Raw genomic sequence first — 22,433 nt, 5'->3', positions numbered from 1 at the left:
CACGGACGCAGGCGATAAGAGAGATTGGCGCAGAAGTTGCGAGTTAAGCTGCGCAGAAGAACTTGCGCTGCGCAGAAGAACTTGTTGCAGTCTGATCGGTGTGCGCGTAGAAAGGGTGTAGATGCAGCGAGGCCGCGCTGCTGAAGGAGTGATGGTGCAACGTGAGAAAGAAGTGAGGAGTTAGGTGGGTCTGATAGGATAGTCGCGATAATTGAGGGAGAAATATTTGATTTCTAGAATTTAAATTCTCGCTATTTCTCCAGGGGTAAGGCAGAAATAAAATTCGAGAATAGGAAATCAATTATTTCTCAACAATAAATTGAAACAAACAAGAGAATTGATAATATTTCCATTTCTCTCTATGTTTATTAGGCTGAATTTTACATGTAATATTATAGCAAATAATATATAATCATATTTATATAATACAAATGTAATATATAAATCAATAGTATAAGGTAGATGCTGATTTGATTGGATCAACATATTACATAAACATATATAATATATAATTTTTTTCATAACATGATATATACTATGTTATAATATATCATATAGCAATTTGATTGGCAACACTCAAACCACAACATCTATAGTAATTATTAATTTGTTTGGGAACAAACAATTAAATACAATAGCATGTTTCTTTTGATCCAAATTTTTGAATTTTTGTTATTTGAACACTGCGTTTTTTTTCGAATGAAACATACTCTAAGTGACTTCTGCCCACATATCAATATAAAGCGGCAAAACACATTTTAGGATTCAATAACAAACAAAATATGATTAAGATCACTACTAATTTAATAAAGGTAACTATGCTAATATCAAATGAATTATATACTAAATTATATTTATAGTCTGTTTGGTAAGCAGATATAACTATGTTAATATCAAACAAATTATATCCTACATTATATTTATACTTTCTTTGGTAAATAAATGATTTACAAGCTTTTAGCCGTTTTATTGGTTAAAATATTTGGTAAATTTATTTCTTTTCAAAGAGTTTATTGGTGTATAAAAACTAATGTTAAAAAAGCTTACAAAGGCATGTGTTATACACATAATGAACAATAAAATCATACGAAATGAAAAACAAAGTTATACGTGGATGATTTTAAACTTAATATACAATTTCATTTTGCCTATAAATAGGCTTGTATTGTAGATTGCCTTCAATTCAATGAAAACACAACTCATTTATTACACTACATTTTCTCTCTATCTATCTCCCTCCCTCTTTAACATTACGCGCATATATACATACATATATTTATTAGTGTAATCATTACATTTATATATACTCCATCTGTCCTATAAGTAAATATCCATTTGTTTTTTGCACGTTGTTTTAGAAATATTAGTATTATATTGGGATATAGTAGAAATAAAGTAGAAATGACTAAAATAACCTTATTAGTATGTGTGATATAAAGGTAATGGCATTTGTGTAATATATTGTAAGTTGTAAGGGTATTTGTAACGTTAGGTAGATAGTACAGTTACTAAAAAAAGAAATGGATACTTTGTTATGGAATGGACTAAAATGGAAAAATGGATACTTTGTTATGGGACGGAGGGAGTATAAAGACTAAATATTTTTAACGTGTTAGAGTCTATACTTAATTAAAATGTAATTTTGGTTTTAAACCAAAGTCATCATTATTTTATTTGCACGGTGATTTTTAATAAAAAAAATATTTGTTTTTTCTTACAAAATATTACATTAAAAATTATATTTGAACTAAATTTAAATGAAACAAATTAAATTTAAACCAACACCAAACAAATCATGTGTGTTGCTTTTATATAAAATGATAAAATTTAAAGATTTATATTTACCAAATAAGAAAATAAAAAATATTTTCGAATATAGGAGATTCTGCCTCTAATATCAAATTAAATAACAATTTTATCTAAAAATTTAAATTTTTAGAGAAAACGCATCATTAATTATTATATAGTCAACAAATATTTGAGATGAAGCAAAATTAATAAGAGATTAGTATTTACGTATCCTCGAGTTTTTTCACTCCCATTAACAATATATTTCTCGTCGTTACCTCCAAAGCAAGTTCCAACGATGAATCGAGAGCATTTATTAATGATGTTGGTTTGAGCTAATTCTCTTTCAGCCTATTGTAATTATATACACGATAATTCGTTGTTGAAAGATTTTACAAATATTGATAAATAACAACTATAACACTTTTGTCTATATATTGTCTATATATTTTTTGGTATTATTTATAATCGCCAAATAATATTGTAGGGTCTGTTTCTTTAACTAAATTTTCTCAAATTTTATTATTTAGACTATGTGATTCCCGAAAAAAAAAATTAACTTTATTTTTTCTCACAAAATATCTCATCAAACATTATTTTAACATCAAACTCAAACTAATTTTTTTCAAACTCAACCAAAAGAAACACACTCTATTTTTTTACTAAAACAAATTTTCATTTAAAAAAAATATTCACTTCATCCCAAATCAAATGGTCTTTCTGAAAGTTTTGTAGTATAGTAAAAAATAATAATATTTTATTACTTAGTAGAAATGTGTAAGAGCTTTTCACATTTTTACCCTTTGACTTTATGTATAAAGTAATTGTATGTGTAATGATATGTTTGTAATATAAATAAGAGTTAAGAGTATTTTAGTATTGGTGTATGATTATTTTTTATAAAATAGGAAAGAAATCCTTTGAAATAGGACAGATGAAAATGATACTTTGAATTTGGACGGTGAGAGTATTAAAATTGTCTAACTCTCGTAACTAAACATTTGTTTGATTTTGGTTTGATTTTGGATATTTTATTCAATTTTTGTTTAAATAATATTTTAATGTGATATTTTAGGAGAAAAAATTACTCATCCACTTTTGTTCTTTTTATCTATCTCAAATACCTTCCAACATTTTTAAAAATAGAGAATAATTAAATATATTTAATCTCTATACTACATTTTATCTAATCATATAACCCGAATAAAAAATAATAAATATATACTTCTCTCTCATTACATCATATCGTTTCCAAATTATTATACTCCATCTGTTGAGCACAAAAAAAATGATGATGGATAGGTTTTTAGGGAATGGGCCTGCCAAGATTAGGTTAAAATTTATTCGAAACGTCTAATGGGCTTTTTAAAAGTCCAAGTATGACTGCAATAACCGGGTCAGATGAGCTTAGGGTCAGATGTTAAGGTCAAACCTAGTCGGGTTAATCCCAAAGGTCGGACGGATGATGAGATTGGACTTGGTCGGGACCAAATAGTTCGGATATCGAAGTCGGACCTAGTCGGGACAAATTCCAAGGGTCGGGGTAAGAAAGTCGGACGAATGATGAGATTGGACCTGATCGGGACTAAATAGTTTGGATAGTGAAGTCGGACCTAGTCGGGACAAATTCCAAGGGTCAGGTGTAAGAAGGTCGGACATTGAAGTCGGACCAAGTTCAAAGGTCAGGTAGTAAAAGTAGCTGTCCTGCAGGTCGGGTGAAAAAGCAATTTCTGATAGTGGAGGGTAGTTTCAACTGGCGAATGGTTTTCAAAGGTCAGACGTAGTAGGACGGTTCTCATACGTGTCGATAGAAGAGAACTTTTTGGGGGAGTTAACAACGGTTATGGTAACCGACCGGATAGCGGTTCGAACCGTATCTTCAAGGGGTTATTTAAGGATTCTGTACTGTACAGAGAAGGGATCTTCAATCGACATCAAATTCACCACTTTATTTTCTAGTCTTTATTTTTATCTTTTCCTTATTTTATTTTATGTATTCTACAGTGTTTAGAGATCTCTAATCTCAGACACTCCTCTATCAAATTCAGGGATATTTTTCTATTTTTGAATTTTACTTTTTATTGTTGAAAAATGCATCAACACCATCCGTCCCATAACTAAATATTCATTTGCTTTTTGCACGTAGTTTTAGAAATATTAGTATTATATTGGGATGTAGTAGGAATAAAGTAGAAATAACTAAAATAATCTTATTAGTATGTGTGATATAAAGGTAATGACATTTGTGTAATATATTGTAAGTTGTAAGGGTATTTGTAATATTAGGTAGATAATACAGTTATTAAAAAAGGAAATTAATACTTTGTTATAGGACGATTAAAATGGAAAAATAAATACTTTGTTGTGGGACAAAGGAAATATTATCTTATATATATCATACACGCATCCATATATATATATATATACTTAATACTTACTAATATATTATTTATTATATAACAGCATGTTTGTTAATAACATGTTTGTTATCCAACAATTTTTTGAAGATGCAATTCCCTGTGAAGAATAAAATATACTCTCTTTCTATAATAATTGATATATTTTTTGTTTTAACTTATCTAATAAAAAATGACACTTTTCTATTTTTAATAAATTTATTAATATTAAACATTCTTAACAATTAATACGCAATATATTCCGAATGAAATTATTATAAATAAATAAATATTTGATTTAATATTTTACATGTAAAATATTCAGTCTACATCTGCAACCTTCTAAATATCTTAACTCTCTCACATAAAATTCTTACTTTTAGTTTCTCTCATATCTTAGTCAATTCAGGTAGTCTTAGGTGGTATTTTGATTTCAGATGTTACAATCACATGACCCCTACACTTGGTCTCTTTACCGTGTGTAAACTGCCTATATAGTCTGTTAATGGGAGCCATATGATATCACTTATTCAGGAGTATGAGCACGCATTTAGATTGACAGTAGAGTATGAGCCCATTTAGATTGACAGAAGCCAGAAGCAGAAACCAAAAGCATGAGCAGTTAAATTTTGTATTTAAATGAATTATTATAAAAGGAGAGTTTTATAAAAAAATGTTTGGATGTAATAAAATTGAAAGTGCTTTAAACTGTTAAAATTACTGAAAATGACATTTGTTAATATAATTGTATTTTTCTATCCAAATTTTACTATTTATTTTTATTTAAATATTTTAAATTAAAATATATATAAAAATATATTTTTAAAATTTGGTTATTTATATTTAAAATTTTAATTTAAAGATAATATATAAATTAAAAATAAAATTACAATTTAATATTAAATTACTTGTATTTTATAATTTTTGTTAAAACTTTATAAATTATATTTAATAATTTTAGTATAACTAAAAAATTTAGATACTCTTATTTAAATTTGGTATTTCAATTCAAATATAACATATAAATTAAAAATAATACTCTCCCCATCCCTTAAGTATATATTTGTTTGCTTTTTTCATGGAGTTTAAGTTATATTAATATTATATTTATATGTGGCAGGACTAAAGTAGAAATGACTAAAATAATTTTATTAGTATTGTATGATATAAATGTAATAATATTTTTGTTTCTATGAGTATTTGTAATGTTAGTAAATAGTATAGTTACTAAAAAAATGAATATTTTGTTATAGGAAAGATCAAAATAAAAAAAATGGATAATTTGTTAAGAGACGAAGGGAATAATATAATTATATTTGTTATATTTTATTTTTTATTAGAATATAATATATATAAATTAATTATTTTTATATTATAATATTGTATTTATTATTATTATTATTATTATTAAGAAGGATAAAATAATAATTTAAATTGAAAAGTGTTTCTGTTTGTTTTAGAAGTTTACCCTTAATGTGCTTCTGTAATAACATTTTTAGTCTCAAACGCTGCTTTTACTTTTGGACAAAAATAAATGCAAACAGCTACAAAGTGTTTTTTAGAAGCAGAAGCCAAAAACTTCTACTAAAAGCCAATCCAAGCGGGGCCTATCTATACCATTTACATATTTTCCTAATATTTACTGAATTCCTCAGTTGGTGTTAAATATTGTATCAGTTGGCCAATTAGTTGGACCATTGACTTACTGTTACGTTCTCATTTTCAGGTGTGCAGGTCCAGGATCAACGTACAGGCCAAATTTTTGGAACAGATTGAAAGATGGGACGACTATTTGAGGTACAGTCATTGAAAATCCTTTCCGTAATTTTTCCGCTGCTTCTATTCATACCCTTTTAACTACATTTCCTTCCATTAGTCTCCAGTTGCACATTTATCTTGGTCATGCATCTCCTCTAAAATTCAGTCTCTAGTTATTAAGGGTCATTTGAGTTCTACTAGTTTTGAGTTATTTGATTGCTTACACTGTCGTTTGGGCAAACAATCAACCTTATCCTTTTCGAAAGATGTGTCGATCAGGAGTTAACCATTTTATTTGGTTCATTATGATATTTGGTATCCTTCTCCTATTCCATCTATGAATGAGTGTCGTTATTATATCATATTCATAGATGATTACTCCCATTTTACATAGATACATATTTTGAAATACTATTCAAAATTATCTCAAATATGCATTCAATTTGCTTAAATTCTAAAACCTAACCCAAGACTACCAATTTATAGGGAAGGGCTTATGGCAAATTTGTCACCATAAGCAATGTGGAAAAATATTTTTCTTCAATTTTTAAAATATTCAAATGTGGGACAAAACCACATAACAAATCTCCACCTTGGCGTGTCCAACATTGAAAAAATAGTGAGTTTTCTCCACATTCTCCACAAAAGCCCTATCGGGCTAAATCACCAACACAGAACTCCAATCCAACTCAAGCATTGTTTGAACTTGAGGATTGTAAGAGATTTTGTAAACATATAAGCAGGATTCTCCTTCGTATCAATTTTCTGAACGCAAACCTTATCTTCAACAATGATATCTCGGATGAAGTGATACTTCACATCGTTGTGCTTCGTTCTGTCATAATGTCTTTGGTATTTAGTCAAGTGTATCGCACTTTGACTGTCACAATGAATAACAATAGTACTCTGATGTAGAATGAGCACGCCCAAAAGACCTTTCAACCATAAAGCTTCTTAAATTGCTTCTGTCACTGCCATATATTCTGCCTCTGTAGTAGACAATGCCAAAAATAGTTGTAAGGATGCTTACCAACTAACTGCACAACCACCAATGCAAAGTACATAGCCTGAGAGAGATCTTCTTCTATCGATATCGCCAGCACAATCAAAATCTACATATTTAACCAGAGAGCTACTGTTTCTTCCAAACTCCAAACAGGCATTCGAAGTACCTTGTAAGTATTTCAAAATCTACTTCACAGCCTGCCAATGTGCTTTTCCAGGACAAGACATATATCTTCTAGCAACATTGATTTTCTACAAAATATCTGGACTGGTGCATACCCTTGCATACATAAGGCTGCCGACTACATTTGAATAGGAAACCCGCGCCATTTCTTCTTCTTCTTCTTCACTGACTGTGGTGACTGAGCAGCTGATAATTGGAAGTGATTAGCAAAAGGGACATTCACTGGTTTGGCATTATTCATGCCAAAACGCTCCAAGACCTTCTTAACGTAGCTTTCTTGAGTTAAGACCAATCTTTTCTGTCCACGATCACGCTGGATATCCATGGCAAGAATTTTCTTCTCTGCTCCCAAATCTTTTATTTCAAATTGACTACTAAGCTGTAACTTCAGAGAGTAAAGTTTAGACATATTCTTGGCAACAATAAGCATATCATCATCATACAACAATAGATAGACGCGAGTACCATCGACTAACTTCAGAAAATAAATGCTAATATCATAAGTACTCCTCAAATATCCGCTACTCAACATAAAAGAGTCAAACCTCTTATACCACTACATCGGAGACTGCTTCAATCCAAATATAGATTTCTTCAACAAATAGACATGGTCTTCATTTTCTCTGATTTCAAAACCCTGGGGTTGCTTTATGTAAATATTCTCTTTAGGTTCCCCATGTAGAAAGGTTGTCTTAACATCCATCTGTTCTAACTCTGAATCCTCAATGGCAACCAAAGCAAGCAAAACACGAATAGAGCTATGTTTGACAACATCTGAGAAAACATCATTAAAATCAATAAATTGCACCTGACTATAGCCCTTTGAAACCAACCGTGCTTTATATCTTACTTTATCACCCCTTGGAATGCCTTTTTTTGTTTTTAAGACCCATTTGTTTCCAATAATTTCTTATCTGGCGGTGGTTTCACAAGAACCCAAGTAGTATTCTTTTGGAGAGACTCAATTTCTTCATTCATTGTCGCTATCCACTTAACAGAATCATCACGCTGAATTGCGTCTGAATATGTAAATGGCTCACTGTCTTCACATATTTCTTCTGCAACAGACAATGCATATGCGACAAAGTCTGTATACCACTGTGGAGGCCAAGTTTCTCTGCGCTATCTTCCAATGGCTATGAAATATGGCTCTTCTTCTGAACTTTCAATATCAACTGATTCTGTTGAATATAAGAGTCTGGTTGAGGAGTGCTAGAACAAACAATTTCGAACTCCATCTGCTTCTGTGTATTCTTACTTGAACTCAAAGACTCCTTGTTAGACAAAATAGCCATTTCATCAAAAGGTAACATCTCTACTGATTGCAAACTTTGGAGATTTGGGATCAAGACACCATAAACTATATCATTTCACTTTAGAAGCATAACCCAAGAAAATGCATTTCGTAGCCCTGAGCTCCTATTTTCCTTTATTTACAAGCATATAACTAAACACCTAAAAATCTTTAAATTAGAATAATCAGCAGGAGTACCTGACCAAACTTCTTAAGGAGTTTTTAAGTTGATAGCAGAATTTGGAGAGCGATTGACAATATAGGCAACCATATTGATTACTTCAATCCAAAATTCCTTAGTCAATCATGCATTGGAGATCATACATCTTGCCTTTTCCAAGAGCGTTCTGTTCATACGTTCAACCACGTCATTCTGTTGAGGTGTCATCCTGACTGTGCGATTCCAAACGATTCATTCTTTCTTACAAAACTCAATGAACTCCCCTCCGCAAAATTCCAAGCCGTTATCGGTTCTCAATTGCTTGATTTGTTTTCTTGTTTGATTTTCAATCAAAACTTTCCACTATTTGAAAAGTAGAAAAACATCATTCTTATTCTTAAAAAAGTATACCCAAAGATTTCTTGAGTAGTCATCAATAAAAGTCAGCATATACCTGGCACCACCTTTAGATAAAACACGAGATGAACCCCAAAGATCGAAGTGGATATAGTCAAGTGTACCTTTCCTCTTGTGAGTTGTTGGTGACTTGAAACTCACTCTTTTCTGCTTTCCGAATACGCAATGCTCACAGAACTCCAACGATCCAGTACTTTGTCCATAAATAGTCCTCTCCTGTTTAAGATTCGCAAGATTTTTCATTCATATGCCCCAAACGTATATGCCATAACTTGGTAATGTCAGATTCAACCAAAGAGGATGATGAAATAGTTGCATGCCCAGTAACAGTCGTTCCTTGCATAGTATACAAGCTTCCAGATCGGATACCTTTCATAATCACGAGAGCACCTTTGAAAATCTTCAGAACACCATTTTGACTCGTGTACCTACAACCAAGTGCCTCAAGTGTCCCCAAAGAGATTAGATTCTTTTTCAAATCAGGGACATGCCTAACATTAGTAAGTGTCCTCACAATGCCATCATGCATCTTGATACGAACAGTGTCCTTACCCACAACATTGCAAATAGTGTTTTTACCCATTAAGACAGTTCCTCCGTTGCCTGAATCAGAAGTAGGAAACGAATCCCTATTGGGACAAATGTGATAAGAGCATCCTCTATCCAAAATCCACTTATCTGTAGATCGCACCCTATCATGAATGAAAAGAAAAACACTACCCTCACTATCATCACCAACAACACTAACTTCACCGGTGTTATTTTTCATTTCAACCGATTTTCCCTTTTGCTTATTTTTCAATTTAAAGCAATCAACTTTAATGTGCCCTATCTTATGACAATAGTTATACATCATATTTCGATGTCTAGACTTCGATCTAGATTTAATATTGTCATAGTTTCTCTTATCCGATCTCCCTCTAGCAACTAGACTATCAACATTAACCCCAATATTTTCTCCAGTGATATCTCTATCTATTTGCTCATTAGATTTCAAGGCAGATTTGATTTCTTGATAAGAGATAAATTATTTTCCATAAATCATAGTATTACGAAAATTCTTAAGAGATTGGGGTAATGAGCACAAAAGCAGCAATGCCTTATCCTTATCATCTATCTTAACATCAATACTTTCCAAATCCAAAATAATCGAACCAAAATTATCAAGATAGGATAGTAACGATGTACCTTCCGGCATTCAAAGCATATAAAAGTTTTGCTTTAGGTACAAACGATTCTCGATAGATTTTTTCATGTACAAAGCCTTAAGTTTATCCCACATTGCCTTAGCCGAAGTCTCTGTAGCAACCTCCCGCAAAACCTCATCAGAAAGATTTAAGATAATGTTCGAACGGGCCTTCTTATCAACTCTAAAAATTTGGACTTTTCCATATCCTTGGGCATTTTTCAATACCATGGATAGCCAAATCAACTTCACTTTGGACCACAATGGCCTCCATCTTGAGCTGCCACAAAGTTGACATTTCTGTCAAACTTCTTCACTACCGTCCTTGCGATTGTCATTGTATGGTAACAAAAGGTTCCCACAAATATACCAAGGGCTCTGATACCAATTTGTTAGGATTATGGCCCCAAACAAATATTTGCAAAACCTTAATAATGACAAAAAGTAAGAACGAAAAATTTAAAGGACACAAGGATATACGTAATTCGGTCAAGATGACCTACATCCACAGGCAAATGCGGAGCAAACTTTCACTATCAAGAGAAAATACAAAATAGACTCGAATAACAATTCTAAAGCCCACAACTCCCGATCTCCCAAAACACCGTCAAGGCAAAACAAGTAACCCACAAATATATATGGAAATGCTACTTGTCTAATTTTTTGTGTGTCTAAAACTCAACCCAAGGCTACCAATTTATTGAAAAGGATTAATGGCAAATTACCAAAAGCAATGTAGGATAATATTTTTCTTCCAATTTTAAAACATTCTAACGTGCGACAAAACCACATAACATTATCAAATTTTAATATTTTAAGAAATAATTTAAAAATAATAAATTAATATACATTTAGAATAATATATTTCTCCATCCCAACTCAAAGTAATATTTTTCCATTTTCATTTGTCTTATTTAAAAGTATTATTTTCATATTTTAGAAAAAGTAATCATACACTAATACTAAAACACCCTTTAATTTTTACTTAAATTACAAACATATCATTATACATACAATAATTTTATACATAAAATTAAAGAACAAAAAATATCAAAATTTCTTAAACACTTTCATTAACAATAAAATACTACTATTATTTTTTAATCCACTTCAAAATTCCAAATGACCTATTTCGATTGGGGCGAAGGGAGTATATTAGTTTATTTTTAGATTTATAAATTTAGTTTATTTTTAGATTTATAAATTTAGTTTATTTTAAAAACTTACTATAAATTTTGAAAAATACTATATAATTATAATTATTAAAAATAAATATTATTTTACTATTTTTATAGTTTTTTTTCCAATCAATTTTTAAAATATTAAAATTTGATTATTTTTTATATTTTTAAATAATTGTAAAAAATATTTTTATTGAATTGTAAATATATATCAAATAATTTGAAAAAAAAAAAGTAAAAATGATAATGGTGTGGCCTATAATATAACTATATTCAAAACATCATCGTAAACATAATTATATTAAAAACAAAATCGTGAATATGGGCATGTACATGACTATTCATAATACAACCATCAACACAAACATGAACATAGCCGTGCTCTGGCCGTGACAAAAATTGATAAATTTTAGTTTGAATTAGACAAAAATTGATAAAATATTTTAAATAAGACCAAAATGGTAATTGCAATTTGAAATAAGATCAAATTCCACATCTCCAAATCTTGCATGTGATACATAGTTGTCTAGTGTAACTTGCCTTATGTAGTCTTTACAAGCTATTAGATTCGACCTTAAATTTAACTAAAGTGGACCCGAATGACAGCGTGAACATATTTTCACGTAATAAATAAATAAATAAATAACTTTTGCTCAATATAATATTATCCTAAATTCTATTGGTTGTCCTTGTCATGCATGTAACACATATAAATAATTATATGTATGTATAATATTATAAAATAAAATTCCAAGTAACTTTTAGTATTACTGGAGGTCACTTTCTAATATTTGTCATTTAGTTCAACCAACATTTCAGAAAATTGATGACTCTCTAGTTTCTTTGTACCCAAATAATTAATAACCATCCACTTCAGGCCCCTTATGACGTCACTTCCCCCTGATATGACGTCACCAAAAGATTTTATTCTTATTAATTCCCAATTAATTAACAAAAAAATAGGGTTTCCAATTGGGAAGAAGATTAGAAGAAGACGACCAGCTGCACAGTGGTAGTGGTTAAACCCCTAATTGCGATTATTCAGGTAGGGTTTCAAGGAATCTTTGGAGGATTTTCTTTCGTCAATGGGGAGGTTGAATTTTGACGAAATATCAAAATTAGGGTTTGTTTATGTGGGATCGGATGAAGTAATATAAAGTAATCACTCCCAGCTGGGAATCCCAATTACAGATCAAGGGAGGAGGAGAAAAGTCAATGGTGGATTTCTTCGTCTTCTTCCTTGTTACGTATGCCATTGCCAACCGCAATTCATTATTGCTGAGAAAATATTGCAAATCTGCGAATAATAAATTAATTCCTTTTTTTAGAGTGAGTTCCTTTTAAGCAAGCAATAATTCATTCGCATATTCCCTCCCAGTTGCTGCTGCTTCCAGTGAATGGTATTGGACATTAAGTGCTCTCTCCGCTTCGAACCCTAATTAGGGTTTGATATGGGGGCGCTGTGATTGTGTTAATGTCTCGGTGATTATTGTTGCAGTTGTAGCTTCCTCTTCTTCTTCTCCTCTCGATTTTTGTTCATTTTAGGTATGGAGAGATCCGATAGAAGGGAAATTTATGGCTTCTCGAAGAGTTCGAGCAGCTCAATTTCTGGTTTGAAATTTGTGCTTTCTGTTGTTCTGATCGATCTGTATCTCGATTGTTTTGATTTCATTGTGAATTTTTGTTTGTTGGATTGATTGATTGATTGATGCAGAGAAGATGATGTTCGATGCATCTCAGTATGATTTTTTTGGGAAAGGTGTCACAATGGATGGAGTTGAATTGGAATTGGAAGAAGAGGATGGAGCTGACGATGCTGTAATTAGGGGCAGATCTGGTGGAGAAGATGACCTGAATAATGAGTATCATTTGTTCGAAAGAGACGAGGTATCATAGCGTCGAATCAAGCTGTTCTGTATGGTTTATTTTCATCGAATTGGTGTGGAACTTAGCTTGTTGATTGATCATTGATCATTGGTCTTTTCCATTGATTTGAGTCATAATCTTCTTAGTTTATACATGTCGAAGAATATGCCTCTGTGTTGTTGATATGCACGGCTGTTGATTCATTCCGTTTTCCTTTACTGTAGGGATCGGGATTGGGATTAGGATTAGGATTAGGATCGTTGTCTGAAATAGATGATCTTGCGACGACTTTTGCAAAGGTAAATGTATTTCCCCTGTTTGGTTATTGATTGCATACTTGTGCTCCAGTTCTTTTTCATGCTATGATCTGCTTACGATTGAAATTTTACGTATAGAGGATATCTGTTACGTCCCTTGTGTAGTTGTTGAATTGCAATTGATAATCGCCGCGTATTAGCCCCCTTTGAAACCAGGGAATTTCGAAGATCTATTGTTATTATTACTATTTTTAAGTATTTCGGCGAAGATGATTTTTCTCCCTTCATTCAGTTAAACAGAGTTGTTTCCGGACCAAGACATCCGGGAATCATTGGTGATCGAGGATCTGGATCTTTCTCGAGAGAAAGTAAGCCTCTCGAATTTTTCTACGTTATGCTTTCAACATTTGTGTTTGTGTTTAGGCTTCGGATCGATTTTGCAATGTTTCGAATGTTTTAGGTTCATCGGCTACAGAATGGGGACGGGAGGTCGAATTTCCCGACTGGAACGACCATCACATGTCCGATTCCGAATTCTACGAGGAAAACCAGCGATGGTCGTCGCAGCCTCATCTCCCGGAATCCCTAAACCGAGCATCATCTTACCCCGAGCCGCAACAGCTGCCTCTGCAACACTGCTCGAGTGAACCAATATTCGTCCCAAAGTCGTCATCCTTCGCTTCCTTACCTCTGCGGGACAATTCCCCCTTGCCCGTCTCCGCTCGACATTTATCAGCCTCGCCCTACGACGTATCTCACTTAGCCTTGCGGAATTCCTCCAGACTGAACCGATTACAAAACCAGTGGAGTAGCCACGCCGGCGTGCTTCATGGTGATCATTCGATCCTCTTGAACAACATCCTGCAGCGTCGTTGCGGCCAAAATGGATTATCATTCCCGACTCAGCTGCTGTCTCCTCTGTCACAGAATTTTCGACCTTCGATGGCCCAGTTTTCGGCGTTACAGTCCCAGATATACAACACCTTTCCTTCTCCGTTGCAGCCGAGTAAATGCGGGGTATCCTCAAACAAGAGGGAGGCGAAGCTGCGATCGGCGCCAAAGGCTAAACATTCGGTACGTTTCTCAGGTTCCGGCGAAAGTAATCCACCCCAGTTTCGGTCCAAGTACATGACAGCCGAAGAAATTGAAGGTATTCTCCGGATACAGCAAGCCGCGACCCATGGAAACAATGACGTCTACATCGATGATTACTACCACCAGGCTCGTCTCGCCGAGAAATCGGGGACAAAGTTCCGGTTCTGCCCGCAGCATCCGAAAGAGCAATCGTCGAAATCCCGGAACAACAGCGCTGATCTTCAACGACATCTCCATGTCGATGCTCTCGGAAAGATTTCCTTCTCTTCGATCCGTAGGCCGTCTCCGCTCTTCGAAGCTGATCCTCCTCCGTCGCCTTGTGGCGACAATAATCTCAATCTCAAATCTTCCGGAAAGCCGCTGGATCGAGAACCGATGGCTGCAGCCCGGGTAACCGTCGAAGACGGGCATTCTCTACTATTGGACGTCGACGACATTGACCGGATTCTACAGTTTACGCAGCCGCAAGACGGAGGGATGCAGCTGAGGCGAAAGCGCCATATACTCTTGGAAGGCTTTGCCGCTGCCCTTGAGCTCGTCGATCCGCTCGGTAAAAGCGGAAACTCTATCGATGACATCGTGTTTCTCCGTATCCTTTCCTTCTCGAAAGGCCAGAAACTCGTCCGGAAATTTCTTCGGCTTCTTCTTCCCGGGAGCGAGCTTACTCGGATTGTATGCATGGCTGTGTTCCGGCATCTAAGATTTCTATTTGGGAGCCTTCCACTCGATCCCGAAGATAAAAATACGGCTAACGATCTCGCCAAAGCCGTCTCAATTAGTGTTGCGGGCATGGATCTTAATGCCCTCAGCGCATGTCTCGCCGCAGTGGTTTGCTCCTCCGAGCAGCCGCCGCTTCGTCCAATCGGGAACCTTTCTGGTGATGGTGCCTCGATCATCTTGAAGTCTGTGTTAGAACGAGCGACGAGCCTATTGAGAGATCATCAGGTGGTCGGGAATTTCGCTGTTCCTCCGAACCCGGCCCTTTGGCAGGCGTCGTTCGACGCCTTCTTCGGTATTCTTACAAAGTATTGCATCAAGAAATACGATGGCATAGTCCAATCGTTGATCGATCGAAACATAGAGAACTCAGAGGAGATTGATTCGGAGGCTGCCCGGGCTGTAAGTCGAGAAATGCCGGTGGAAATTCTGCGTGCTAGTCTGCCGCACACAGATGCGACCCAGAAGAAAGTGTTGCTTAACTTTGCCCGGCGCTCGATGCGGATCGAATCTTCGCAGTCGACAAGTGAATCATAGAGTCAGTCGATTTGAGTTTTGGATAGTGTATGAAGCGCCGAGGCAATCGTTTTATTCTTTGCCTGTGCGCATTGCCTCGTCGGTTAGATCATCTTCTACCTTTAATTGGTCAAGTTCGATTCATGTTTGTTCGACAGAAGGTCGAGTTCTACTCGTGTTCGTTCGTTCCTTCGCTCGCAGTATAGGTAATACAGTGTGTTGTGCGGCGATACGAGTGTTTTGTGTGTGTGAACACTTTCTTTCCTTGTTTCATTCGTTATTCAGAAAATACTTTTTCGGTTAATTTTAAATATTAATTATAATATTTTATAAGTAATAAGAATAAAAAATATTTTTATTATTAAATTCATTTACTTTGAATTTGGTTTTTGTTGTAATATTGTGATAAGATGTTAGGTGTTATGACAAGTATTATGCAAATGTATAGATCTCATTATTTGCTTATTGCATGTATGGTCAAGAATGACTAAATATGGTCCGTAAGGGATGGCCTAGCAGTGTGAGGATTAGACTTGTGACCGTGAGGTCAATAGGTTCAAATCATCGATGCCTTAGATTACCTGTTACGTATGGTTTGTTTAGTGTGATTTGTCTGTCGAGTCTAATTTTCACGGTATTAGGTTCGATTGGGAACCTAATTTGCACGGTATTAGGTTCGGTTGAGGGTTTACCCAGTGCACCCTTTCGGGTAGCGGCTGCGAGTTCTCAAATATGCTATTTCTTAGAAATGAAAAAGCTCTATTCGTAAACCCCTGTATAAATATATATATATATATATTATACAATTCATACATACACACACGACCATACTTACATTTATACATATACAATTTTATATATTATATCTAATTTTGTCATATATTTTATAAAACTTTATCAGCACGAAACTTTGTCGAGAAAGTATTAATATAAAAATAGCGTATTTTTTTTATACTTTTTCAAAATTACTTAAACAGCTTGCAAAATTTGTTTTCAAAGAACAAAAATATCCCAAAGTTTTACCCGGATACAATAAGAAAATATCAAAGTGCTGCGGAAACTCTGCCAAAATTTTAAGGTATTTATTTCATTATTTCTTTCAATACAATTTATAACATATAGATTTTCAATTTTCACATCGGCTATTATAGAGAAAACGATACCCGACGATGTCAATATTCAATAAATAAATCTTAAAATAATCCTAGTGATGACTATGTGATTTTTTTATTGTACCCATAAGGTACATATTTTAATAACCTTGAAGATTTATATTTTGAAAATCTTCGATGTTGTATATTGAGAACTCTGGAAGTTCATATTTTAAAAATCTCCGATATTGTATATTGAGAACTCTGAAGGATCATATTTTGAAAATCCCTCGTGATGTATATTGAGTACTCTGAAGTGTATATTGAAAACCCTGAAGGTTCATATTTTAAAGGGTAAACTGTTTTTTGTCTCGTAATTGGACCCCATTATCATTCCTGTAAGTGGAGCTTGTCGCAAACTAGTCTCATAAGTAAAAATTTTTCGTTGTTTTAGTCCTCCGGCGCCGGAGATGCCCGCGTGGCTCGCCGGAGGTGATGTGTCCGCCAGGTGTCGCTGACCTGGCGGACACGTGGATTTTTTATTTTATTTTTTCATTTTTTTAAAATTTTTTGAAAACTTATTTTTAATTTATTTTAAATTTTATTTGTATTTTTTTTATTTTTTTTTATTTGGTCCAATTAAAAAAAAACAAAAAATAAAAAATAAAAAAAAATAAAATCCACGTGTCCGCCAGGTGTCGCTGATTTGGCGGGACACCTGGCGGACACATCACTTCCGGCGAGCCACGCGGGCGTCTCCGGCGCCGGAGGACTAAAACAACGAAAATTTTTCACTTATGGGATTAGTTTGCGACAGGCTCCACTTACAGGACTAAAATGATAAAGGGGTTCAGTTACGGGACTAAAAAAACAGTTTACCCTATTTTAAAAGCTGCATATTGTGAAATCTCCCAATATTATATATTGTGTACCATGAAAGTACATATTTAAATTTCTGATAGTTATATTTTGAACACCCTGAATGTGCATATTTTAAAAATACCGATGATTTATATTTTGAGCACCCTGCAGGTGCGATGTAATAATATACATTCAAAACTCCTTATATATAATTATTTTTACTCCTATATTTGGTAATAATAACAACTATGAATTTTGTTTAAAATTATGATATATTTATTTTGTGATATTTCTTCAAGAAGAATAAATATGAATGCAAGACGCGCTATAATGAAAAATACCGAAGATATGTCTCATTGATAGTGCATCAACACACACCATCTTAAAAAATAAAAAATATTTCACCAACATGAAGTTGAGAAAAATTAAGGTGAATACTAGAAGTGGTTGTGCGAAATTGATTGAGAGCTTCCACTACCAGAATTAGAAGGCATTGGCGCGGAAGAAACCGCGCCAAAACCACAACTATTTTAATTAAATGGCACGGTAGTGGTCGAGGTTTCAAGACGCTACCAAATCATGGTGACTAGATTCTTTGCAGCGGTTTGCGGAACCAAAATTAAAAATTATTGGCGCCACAATCGGTGCCAAAGAAAAAACAAAAATAAAAACAAGGCACCAAAATCAGTGCCACCAAAAAAAAAAAAGTAATAATCTATTTTTTGGCGCCGAATTCGGCGCCAAACTATAATATTTTTTTTTGTGTTGGCACCGACTGTTGTGCCATAACATCCAAATTATCATTTAATTTTATAGTACATTGAAATAAGACAAGATAGGATGAAAAAATTATAGAATGTTAATATGCTATAAAATTTGCTACAAAAATTATTAAGACATTTGAACTATTCCCAAAACTGAACACAAATTGTAAATCTCATTAATAAACATTGAACAATTAGATTAAAATATGATGTTACTCTTTCCTAATATATTACAACTTCATGTCTTTTTTGTAAAACAAGTACTAGAGCATTTTTGCACTTCCTCTGAATCTAATGGAATGAGCTCTAATCTGGCATTGAGATCTCCATCAAATATTGCAAGATGCTTTCTGGTCAGATCAGTAACATATTTTGTGAGCAAACTTGTCTGGTTAGTTCTTATCTCCATAAATAAATCTCCAATCTTTAGGGAGAAATCTTGCAATTTTCCTTATATACAAAAAGGTTACATGAAATTTCTGCCATTTGAACCAATAGTGTGGGGAAATATCCAATCAGGTGGTAAAACATAATATGGCATACCTCTGAAATTGTTTTTAGCATACAACAGAGATCTATTTAAAAGCATGATATTGATCCTGTGTAGATCCATAAAGGACCACCGATTTTGTACTCTTTTCCACAGTGGCTACCTCTTTAACCAACAACAGAAGTGAGCTAAATTTAAATGAAAAGCTTATATATCCACCCTATAGTCAACAGGTAGATACTTACAGGGAATAAACTAACAGAGTAAAAAATAAGAATATGTAAAATAATGAAGATGAATGAGTTCATAACTTACCTAAATCTAAAATTTCAACTCCAATGTATGGAACAAGAGCCTTTGGTATAACAATATTTGTATGGCTAGCATATGCCATCAACAATGGGAGAGTAGCAATAGATGGCAACACCAATTTTTTGTCATGACATTTGTCTGCCAAATACACAGAACAATAGATATTGAATTACATTACGTAGCTTAAACATCATCCTTTGATCAGGTTTTCGAAGAATAAATTAGTGGATGGATTCCGACTTACTCCTTGTAGAGAGCTAAATCCAAGTCTAGCACCAATGGCAAGTCGGGGTGGATCAAAAAGAGAGTTGTAGTGATTCCCATAGTGGTAGTTGACTCTTATCGAAGGGGTATCCCTATTGTAGCTTCCATGGAAAATGTTTACAGGTTCTAGAAGCAAGAATGTGATTGTTAAATCAGAAAATAGTTGCAAAACTAGATTCATTACAAGAATGAATATCGGAAATCAATTGTGCACCTATGTTGTATAAGTATATGTAAATTGACCTATTGTACATTTCGGATAAAGCATAGATCTCGATGTTATTTCCGTAGACCTGCAAGCCGTCAAATAGGCTAAACTACTAATAAATCATATAAAATAATGCATTCAATAATCACCACTGATCGGCTCGAATGCTCCAGATAATAAACATTTGAATTCGACACTTAGTCAGACAAAGAAAGTATTTTCCAGAATCTGTTTTGAGAATCACCAAAGCATTTTAAATGCAAAGAAACCAGTATAGGGCTTAAGGCATGAACTTAAGTTTACTGGAACTTCTAAATTTATGTTGAAATCGATTCAACTGTGCACCAAACTATTTATTCACTATTAATGTAATCTTTTCTTGTCTGTTAAAGTAGCAAACAAGATTATGCTGCCAAAAAGGACATAACTTAAAAATTCCAGGGTGCATTGATTAGTTCATTTATCTTATCGCATTATTGTCATGAAGAACACATTACCAAATGCTGTAAAACTTAGAGAAGTTATGATCTTACAAACACACCTACAAACTAGATGCGCCCTAGTCAAAACTACAATTCAATCTATAATCCGAATGCACTAAACACTGTTAAAAAATTATTATAGTAGTTTATCTTGCCTCAGTTGTGTAGCCTTAATTTGTGCCTCTTAACAAATGTTCGCTATCAGATGTCACATAGTCGATTGAACAGATTTAGCATTTCTTTCAGCCTTATTAGTTGATGAAGACATGGCTTGATTAGTAGTCATGTTTTTGCCAATAGTCGGAATTTTGAATTGGTTTGGCTCATTAGGAGATTCAGTTGCAAGAAAAAACATGATAAACTTCTTTAGGGAGTAAAGTCTCAAAATAGGACAACTAAAATAGCTTCACAATAAAACTTGAATGCCAATACCTTGTCTCTTTCCGCTTACAATATGAAGTGAAGCCTTTTGTGATGAACTATGAGAACTGATCATTCTCTCAAGTAGACAATGCAAGCAGAAGTTTCCTTAAACATATTATGGTAATTGCACACAAAATTCAGATCAAATTTCAACATACACGCATCTCCTAAATTAGAATTGAAAATTAAAACTCAAGAGAAAGAGATTTAAGCTAATTAAACTCACACTTTAATGGATCCATCTGCTGTGCCCTTCTTGTTAATGTCATACCGAACAAAATTCTCCTCACCACATACCTTGACGCCACAGGAATCACTCAAACAGTGACAAAAAAGCCTAGAATGTTGATTACCGTGCTAATCAAGATTGGCTCTTTAGCTAGTAATCAATTCCGTAGCGAGCTTTCGGCGAGGTGGCCGCGGCCATCATCGATGTTGTAGCTTGCTTTTCCGCTACCATTGCTCATCCGCTGAACCTTCCTCTCTGTAGAAAATAAATGAAAGATGCATTTTTGTGTTACACCTATATTTTATTTAAGAAAATCATAAGAAAGGCTCAGCTTTCGGTGCCTTAAGTATATATATTTTTTTTAAAAAAAAATACATTAAAACAAAGGGACAACTTTTGGTACCTTACTAAAACTTTTTTTAAAAAAGAAATCAGAAGAAAGGCGCAATTTTCCGTGCCTTATGTATTTTTGGAAAAAAAAAATTAAAACAAAGCCGCAACTCTCCGCACCTTAGGAGAAAAATTAAAACAAAAGCGCAATTTTTCGCACCTCATATGTATAAAATATATTATTGTAGAGGCGAAAACAACAGCTCCTCTTCCTATATTTTTTAAACAATATTATTATTTTTAATTTTTTTAAAAAAATATAACTATAAAGTAAGGCACGGTTGTTTGCACCTCTCCCTACACTGTTTTTATCTTTTAATAAAAACTTTTAGGCACTGTGTTTGACTCCTATATTTTTATTTTCTTATTTTTATGAAATAATTGGCGCCACTCACGACGCCCTTAGTTTTTATTAAAAATAAAATTGAAAAGTTGGTGCATAAAATAACACCAACATGAAATAATAATTATTTATGTATATATAAAATAATAAGGCGCGGTTTTTATACCAAGAAGTATTTTTTATATATTTTGGTACAAACTTTTGCTACTAATACTATCCGTGCCACGCCGCGCCACCTTATCCGTACCAAACATGGCTTTTTCGGGTAGTGTTCGAAAGAGCGATAATATGTCTCCCCGAACGAATAAAATTTAATATACAAAATGCATTGTAGAAAATATCAGATAAATTTGTTGTATTTTAATGATATTCGCATAAATGAATATCATATTAAGACATCAAGTGAGACAAATAGTGAATTTTTGTTGATTACAAAATTCATTGATGGACATAAATGTATATTAGAAAAATTGTCTTCATTGTCTTCCAGATTATTTTATACAAAGATTAATACAGTTGAAATATATCTAATAGACTAGAAGTCTACACATTTTATTATTTGGCATGACCTGTTTGGGCATCCCGATTAAACTATGATGAGAGAAATTATTGAAAATACTCATGACCATAAGTTGAAAAATCAAAGGGTATTAAATACAAATAAGCTTAAATGTGTTGTTTGCTCAAAAGAGAAGCTAATAATTAGACCATCACTAACAAAAGTGGGAACTGAATCTCCTGCATTTTTACAACGAA

The 22,433-nt window shown here is 33.5% G+C and overlaps 1 protein-coding gene across 1 annotated transcript; it reads left to right on the top strand.

Moving 5' to 3' along the window:
* Nucleotides 1-12,325: 12,325 nt before the first annotated feature.
* LOC127265966 (protein PAT1 homolog 2-like) lies at nucleotides 12,326-16,124 on the top strand. Its single transcript, XM_051296016.1, has 6 exons — nucleotides 12,326-12,414; nucleotides 12,492-12,980; nucleotides 13,084-13,256; nucleotides 13,460-13,534; nucleotides 13,785-13,860; nucleotides 13,953-16,124. The coding sequence occupies exons 2-6, from the start codon at nucleotides 12,917-12,919 to the stop codon at nucleotides 15,839-15,841; spliced, it is 2,277 nt and encodes a 758-aa protein (XP_051151973.1). The 5' UTR covers nucleotides 12,326-12,414; nucleotides 12,492-12,916; the 3' UTR covers nucleotides 15,842-16,124.
* Nucleotides 16,125-22,433: the final 6,309 nt, after the last annotated feature.

This window comes from Andrographis paniculata, unplaced genomic scaffold (genome assembly GCF_009805555.1).
Source record: "Andrographis paniculata isolate CXL003 unplaced genomic scaffold, ASM980555v1 Contig74END, whole genome shotgun sequence".
Lineage (NCBI taxonomy): Eukaryota > Viridiplantae > Streptophyta > Magnoliopsida > Lamiales > Acanthaceae > Andrographis > Andrographis paniculata.
This window is presented reverse-complemented; position numbering and strand designations above follow the sequence as displayed.